Below are 8347 nucleotides of genomic sequence, written 5' to 3' on the forward strand. Positions count from 1 at the left end.
GTGTCTGTCTGCAATATAGATGTGAACATATCCTAAAGAGTAACTGGTTTATAATTCAGGTGAATGTCCTTTGTCATATAAACTTTGTAAGGTATCTTATCCTAGGAAAATGCTGCTATCCACTCTCCTTCCTGATAAACTGCTCAATTCACTGCCACATCTGTATTCCGTGAAGACAGGCTGCAGTTCATAGAAGTCTATGGAGACAGTAAAATATCCAAGCAGAGATGTATTCACATCTATTTAATTCAATACTGCTAAGCAGGTAGAAATCTTACTGTTATCTGTAGAAGTATATGTCAGTGATGGTTTCTCTCTCACTGGCTTCTCTTCTTCATCCCTGCCCTCTCCATAGATTTCTATGTAACCTGATCTGTGAGCTGCAAACCCTTTTGTAGTTAAGACCGGTCTGAGCAGTGAACTGATCACTTTGGCAGTCCGGAGAAGACTGATAACATGAAATATATTAGATTGAGTCTGGGGGCTTCCTTAGTTTAGATTTTGTGGGGCCACAATATTGACCACTAGATCAGCTTAGTTACTTTGATATAACACCATACACATCCTTGTAAAAGAGCATCTCCTGGTTTCCAAGATTTTCATTTCACTGACAAGTAAAAATAAAGTCACAGGAACTTTCCAACTTTTGTGAATAGCAAGAGACCTAAGGAAGCTCTATGCCCTTATTATACAGTATGTGACTATGCCTGGCACATATCGGTTATGGAGTAGCATATAAATCTTTGTACCTTGTCTTTTGCATTGAGTTTTGCTCCCTTATTAAGCAGTAACTTTAATACTTCCACACTTCCTCCGCGGCAGGTCCAGTGAACTGCTGTGGATTCAAGCTGTGAAGAAAACACATTATATCATGTGAGCCGGCATATGAGCTTGAATTTACATTCACACATGTGACTCATAGATCTAGCCCAAAACACAGGGCTTTCTCTATATCTTCTACATGTATTATTTAAAGAGGTTCTCTAGGATTCTAACAGTTCTGCCCTTGGCTCTAAATATTAATAAATAGGAAAATATTAAAAATAATGGGCTAAATACATAGCGACTTTACCCTGGTTTCTATACGTATATGTGAAATTTTTCTCTATTTGCTCCAAAGTAATAACATCCCCCATGCGTTTCCCAGCAAACCTACTGTCTGTACATGTTAAATTTAGAGGAGAAGAAAGAAGTCACATGTTTTATTTCATGTCTAAAAATCAGCCACAACGTAATAATGAAAGTGATAGATTGCCCCGGTGGCTTGCATTTACCATTCTGCTTTAAAGGCATCTGTCCCCTAACTGGTTAAACATACAGATTGCTTACATGTGATCTATGACACCACCCCAATTCCAACTTCCATATCTTGGACCCATTGATATCGCTGACAAACTCGACCAAGACTGAAGCACAGAGCAAGCAGATCTCTATTTACATCTATAGGTGGCGTTGTTGCCGTTTATGGATTTTTTTAAACGTATTTGACAACTAAATTCTAAGAAAATAACATTAGGTTTTGTTCTCAGTAGCGGGGAATTAAATGCTACTCAGGTTATATTTTCCCTGATAAAAATGCATTAAATGAATTTCTCATTTGATCTTTTTTGTGACTAAATGGTGTCATAATTTTGTTCTTTCTGTAGATAATTGCAGGGCAAGGCGAGTGGCATTTAATACAATTTACTTGCAGGAGGTCACAGAAGTAACTTCCATTATCTGTTTCTTTGCCTTTTGATTTCAGAGCCTTGTAAAATTTGGCAGTTTTGTCTGTAGAGTTGTTACTTGTAATCTAGCAATATTTTCCAATAAAATTCCCAGCACTACTCTAGTCGCTCTGTTGTGGCTGTTTTCATTGTGTGTATTGGAAAAATCCACATACCATGTCGCGGAATTCAAGATCTGCTCCAGCTTCAATTAACTTCTCGACAATGGCAAGGTGTCCTTCTGAGCATGCTCTGTGCAGGGCTGTGCGTCTGTACTGTGGAGATGAGAAGAAACACATTGTTACAACTGTGAACCTTCTTCTTTATCCCGGCTCACTTAAAGGAGACTTGTCACCAAGTTGGAAAAGCCCACTGATAAACATCATCTGATAGGCGCTGTCACCCTGAGCCTATTGGTGTTTTGTTTATCCATATCTGTTCAGCTGTTCCAAAGATATAAGCCCTGGGTGGTTAGGAACCCTGAAGACGCTGAGCTGTAAGGCCGACAGCTATATCTCTGCAGACTGGGCATATACTGGCACACGGTCAGCTTTCTAGCAGTACATAACTTCTTTAAGGAGGCCACATTTGTCATCCACTATTGGTTTATCACCTCCATATTATGTTACAGTTACTGTTTGGGACTACTTTATATGTAGAGGTTTAACAAGTGCCTAAATACAGCAAGCCCTATAAAATGCTGTATTTAGTAAGGTCCCATGCACACAAGTTCTTATAACAGCACCTCCACATATGTAAGTTCATGGGGCCATACTAATCCACTGTATATCTCCAATCTGATACAGTGACATACAGAATTTTTCCTGTTGGATTCATGTGGGATGGAGGCACCATTTTCATACATATGCCACTATGCATGCTGTTTTATAGCCCCTGTTCACGTGTATAATTCAAGTGACAGTCAGTAGCCAATATTGAAGGGCACGGCGTTGATGAAAGGATAGATCACTCTTGTAGACAGCAGATAATCTGTTAGAACATTAATCTGTCAAGGTGGACTTTTGCACAGTCAGTTCTAATCCATTATCTAAATTCCCTGGCAACAGCATAGTGGCTTGTTAGCGCACCTTCTGGCACCCGGCACCTGGGGCATATGCCCAACCAAACTCGGCTACCCTCCCATATTACAGTTACATCCCTGGCTTCTCAATCCAAATCTTAAATGGCAATTGGATCTGTACATCTATATGCATGCCTGTTGCAACAAATTCTTAGTATTTGTTCTTTTATCTAATTGCAAAGAAAAAACACTGTACTGTATATATGATGGCAATTGCAAGTTTGGATCCACTTTTTGGTCCAAACCTTTGATTATTTTATATAACAGAGTTTAGATATCAGAATGTCTTGCTTCTGGTTGAAGGGACATAGCTGGACCATGGAGACTTATTTTTAGGCAATGCTCAAAGGGAACAAGTATGTCAATTAGCACTCCACTAAAGGAAGTACATCTTATACTAACCAAACCATAGACTCCCCCAAAAAGGTAGAGGAACCGCTTACAGACATCTGTTTTATGGTTCTCGAACTTCATTAACACAAAACAGAGTTGGTTAGCTAGGTGAGGTGCCTTAAACGTTGCTCAGGAAGAAATGGGGTTTTACTTTTCAATGATGAGATGCAATAGTGTATGCAAACATGTCTGAGATCTCACATTCAACCAACCTGTATCCTGGTCTGTACGGTTGAGGGACAAGAACCCCAAGGCCCTATACATAGAAGGGAATCTGACCCAGAAATTTCCCAGCTCTGGCCCAGTCAAGAGACCAGGACTCCTTGCATCATAGCTATTGATGTTGTTTGAAGTCCCTGCCTGCGTCTTAACTGTATTATATAAAGTACAGACAGTAGGACCACAAGAAATCATGGACTCCTAGTGTCCTAGATTACTATGATGTAAGCAGTCTTGATCTGATTGCATTTGGGCTGTGAAATCTGGCCGATGTACAAACTGGATTTTCCGGACCAGACTTCCCTGTGTGCATCAGACCCAAATCATCAGTCTTTAAATGAAGGCGTCTCAGTTTTAAATTTTTTTTGCCCTTTAGAGTTAATTTGCATAGTTATTGAGTTATGAGATACATGTACTAAGTACTAAGGTATGTCAGGTTAGTGTTCATGATGTTGTCATGAATGGTATAATGCCCAGTCGGCATCTGCACTTCAGCTGTTGCTGAACTGCAACTTCCATAAAGCTGGACTGATCCCCGGCATGCCAAGCATGATGTCAATTGCAGTTTGGTGCCAATTGGGATGCTGTGGCTTGCCAGATTCTATTTCAGAACTGTATTTAGCTTAACAAAAGAGAAAACAAGCACAATACCTCATCATAGGCATTTGGATCACCACCATCAGCCAAGAATTTCTCCACTACAGGCATCTTGTTTTCCAGGGCAGCTTTTAAGAATGTTTCTTCATCCACATGTTCAATCTAAACAAGAGATGTCATATAACATTATTTCTCTAGTGTCTAGGGTTGATGTGATTTCTATGCAGATCATCTTTCAATGCCTATGCACTTACTGTTGGTTCTGGCTCGGGTTCCTTCACCACCGGCACTTTTACTTTTTTACATCTTTTTCGTTTTCTCAGCTTTATTATAGTTTGCAGATCTTCCAGGTTATCAAGCTTTGGGCGGTCATCTAGTTTCTTCTTAAGGAGCTAAATGTAAAATAGTAGATCAAGTTTAGGTGTTGTGATCTACTCTTTGGGAAAATAGAATTTTGTGTCCTAGAATATATTGTATTGCTGCCTGCATCGGGCATTGGTTTGGTCCATGCAAGGACCATTACTAGGCTTGTTTAAGCCTCAGTTAAAACTATGTAGAAGAAAATTGAAATATTAAGATATGACTAATGTCAGACGTTTACGCTAAGGGTCATGGCTCAGTAGTAATGAAAAGAGAACTATATATTTCCCCGTCACACAGGATTACTGGTAGTTGCATAGAAAAAAGTCTATAGTTGTCATTTTACCATAGGCCTTGAGTACAAAACACAAAAACATCCAATTCAATGTGAATAAAGAAGGTGCAATCTATTTCTTGAGTTCCCCAGAACAAAGATGCTGAAATAGAGAATACATTATACGCTTTTAAGATGATGTCAAAGGAGTTAAGGTCAGGTCATTACCTCTGCTTTAAGCTGTTTCTGTCTTGCCTGTTTCTCTTCTTCTTGAGTAACCAATGATTTTGAAGTTGACCTCAAGTCATCTTGCTTTTCTAGGGTTACGTCTGTTTCATAGAGTCCATGTTCTCCAGACACAAAATCTCCAGTGTCTTTGTTTTCGCTTTTCTTTCCGGTCACCTGTTGGGAAATGCGTTAATAAACTTCCAAGTCCCTTACTCGAAATAGTAAGACATCTGGAACATGTCTAGCAATATTCTGCACAAAAATGGGACAATATGTAAAGTAAAGAGTAAAAATTCCATATCAAGTGTCACCATAGGCAGCCCTATCAGATACAGGGTAGCATAGAGTGGAAATATTATTGAGATCTAGGTTTTAGAAACTTTAGAACAAAATCGCGTTAGTGTTTGTAACGCATTTATGGATTTCAGTTTCCATTTTCTTCTCATTCTATTATAAATCATTTAGTAAAGTTCTAATAGTTTACCATTAAACATATCTAAGCCAAAATATATGGCACTGGATAAGAATTTAACCCAGCTTTACACAAAGCTTCTTTGAAGTAGAAATATTGATGAAATATTTTTTAGTGTTCCCTCTATGGAATGAGGGTTGGAACTCAGCAATCTGTGTGCTCCATTGTATCTATATCCTGTCTACATGTTGTCATGTTCACTAAACATCACCCCACATCCCAACTCGGTATACTTTGTAAGTCAATTGGTATGATATTTTATAAGACTCTAATTTCTGCTTAAGATCTGAAGTAATCCAATTTTATATTGACAGATGATACACCAACATCTAAGTCCCAAAGGCAATTGATCTATGGCGATGGCTGGCAGTTAAAAAAAAATCTAATGAATACAGTACTAAATATAGATCAAGTTATTAACATCCATGCGGTTTTATTAAAAAAAATACATGTTCACAATTGATATCTAAATATAAAATCTACAAAATATTAATATAAAAAAATAAATATATATAAATAATATATTAATATAGATATAATACAAAAATATAGATATAGATATAATATAGATATCTATAGATATATAGATATAATGCAATACTAAATATTATATATTATATTATATATATTAGATATAGGTCAAGTTATTAATATATCCATGCTGTTTTATAATAAAAAAAAAAATACATGTGCACAATTGATATCTAACTATAGAATCTATAAAATATTAATATAGATATTAGTTATCCATTAGAAATTGTCCATCTCATGAGCTGTTACAATATTATTTAATTATAATTAAAAATATTATACAAAATCAGATTAGACTCGAATCGATTTATGGTTAAATTGTATCAAATAATATGTGATCATTTATTAACAATATTATTAAAAGAAACATACCAATTCTTCTACTTTCAGCATCATTTTGCCTGCTTTAAAGTCTTCAAATGTCCTTTCCTGATGTTAACCTTTGTGAAGACAAGTTAGCTCCCTCTTCTCCAAGTTCAGTGCAGTCTTGCTTTATATACTCTGTCTCTGGCAAGGTTGGATGAGGTAATGTTCCAACCTGGGAACCAACATCTATGGACCTAGCTCAGACACGGAGATAGGTGCTCACTCATTCCAGACATGCTAACTAGCCAGATCTTGTGTCATGCGAGACTGTACGAGGGGAGGGTAAGCGTAGCAATGGGCCTTATGATAAAAAAAAATCCCATACACTAACCACATTGCATTTCCCCCTTGGTATGAAATGTGAGATGACCATTTCACTGGCAATGACTAAAGAGCTCAGCAACGCAAGTCATTCTATCTGTACCAGTATGACAGCTGTCTGTTGGTCTTGCACTAGATTTATCTACTGACAGCCCAATGACTAAAAGATACTGGAAAGGAACTTGTACGAGAAACCATATTCGATAAATAGGGTAACTGGCTAGCTTGAGGCGGGGCATTTTTTTTTCTTTATTTCATAGCTCAACAATAAAGATGGGGGAGGGAGAATAATTCTAACCACATTCTATATTTGTTCTTCTGAAGTCTCTTGAGGATTATGGCGTAAGACTCATGTCTCCTAAACTAAAAATGACATGGGTATAATTGTAAACAACCTGCTTTGTGAATAGTTCACACATTTACGTAGTAAACAAGTCTAAAATATCCACACGTTCATCGGACAAGGGCAGAGGAAGTTATTCCATTTCCAATGGGAAAGAAAATTGTTTTAGCTTTTCTAAGGGCAATTCCTTGAAAAGTGTAACAAATTTGCGTTTAGATTTTTATCAGACTTTTTCAAATTTAACAGAAAATTAAGCAGAAAAACAATATTGGGGAATGGTCTTCAATTTGAGGTTAAGGCTTTAGTCCATTGGATCTCATATAGCTTCTTACATTATAATAAATCAAATTTGGGGGTATGAGAGAATAGTTGGATGATAGTTTTTTTTGGTTCCCTTACTAAGGGTCTTCTTTTATCCAGTGTCTTGCAATGTAGAGATCTTTTAGATTTGGTGGATCTTTTGTCTACACATTACAGCATCCTCATCTCCTGTATAAGGTGGAACATGGTCAGGTTTTCTATAGCAATACCCATGAATTCTGAAATCATGTGCAGTGGGAATACTCTTTTATACAGATGTACATGATAGCATCAATGTGTCTTCCTCTGGAATTGCTAAGTATACCTGGAAGTCACAGGAGACTGTGGGATGTCCAAAAGCAATCCACGAGGTTGGGAAATGAAAACAGTAAAATGAATACACTGTCAAGCACCTAATAGACTGTAGATTGGTAGACTGCAGTACCTTGCGAGCTAAAGAAACATTCGATGATGCAAAGACTTTCCCCATTGTGGGACTATAAAAGGAATATCTTATCTTATCTTATGTATACCCTGAAGGTGTGGATAAAGGAACAAGAAGAACTGAAGAACTGAGATCTGATAATGCAAAGGCCCAAGGGGAACCCACCACTATGACAGCAGGGAACCCTTGGGACAATATGCTTCACTGATGGTCGTCCTAATCCACCAGGTGATGGTAGACTTAGATACGACCATTTGTTTTTGGAAAACTTCGGGAATGATACAGTTGGAATGGTGAAAAGAGGAGGTCATGACCAGGTAAATCTGGAGCACCTTGGACATGTCAAGATGATAAAGTAAGTGTTCTCTGGAATGGGAAGGGTATGGGCAAAAAGAAGGCAAGACAGTACCCTCTTAATGGTAGACAGCATCTTTGGTAGGACAGATGGGATGGGACAAAGGACAGCCTTATTTTGATGGAGTACCAGAGAGGGAGAAACACACAAGATGGAGTTGACAGCATTTAAGTAGCCACCTTCCAAGAAAGGAGCCAAAAGGGATAATAATAATAATAATAATAATAATAAATTTTATTTATATAGCGCCAACATATTCTGCAGCGCTGTACAATTTGTAGGATTCAAATACAGACAGAAAGATACATTACAAAGAAAATCATTTCACACAATGGGACTGAGGGCCCTGCTCGCAA

The 8347-nt window shown here is 37.6% G+C and overlaps 1 protein-coding gene across 1 annotated transcript in view; it reads right to left on the reverse strand.

Annotated features, from left to right (window-relative positions):
* ANKRD1 (ankyrin repeat domain 1) overlaps positions 1 to 6342 on the reverse strand; it is a 10756-nt gene extending 4414 nt beyond the window's left edge. Inside the window, exons 1-6 of the mRNA XM_075257978.1 lie at positions 6234 to 6342; positions 4859 to 5032; positions 4251 to 4388; positions 4051 to 4158; positions 1883 to 1981; positions 750 to 848 (exon numbers count right to left, since the gene is read on the reverse strand). Coding sequence (XP_075114079.1) covers positions 750 to 848; positions 1883 to 1981; positions 4051 to 4158; positions 4251 to 4388; positions 4859 to 5032; positions 6234 to 6257 — 642 coding nt within the window. The 5' untranslated portion in view covers positions 6258 to 6342. The remainder of the gene's footprint in view (positions 1 to 749; positions 849 to 1882; positions 1982 to 4050; positions 4159 to 4250; positions 4389 to 4858; positions 5033 to 6233) is intronic.
* Between the last annotated feature and the right edge of the window lie 2005 nt (positions 6343 to 8347).

This window comes from Leptodactylus fuscus, chromosome 10, assembly GCF_031893055.1.
Source record: "Leptodactylus fuscus isolate aLepFus1 chromosome 10, aLepFus1.hap2, whole genome shotgun sequence".
Taxonomy (NCBI): Eukaryota; Metazoa; Chordata; class Amphibia; order Anura; family Leptodactylidae; genus Leptodactylus; species Leptodactylus fuscus.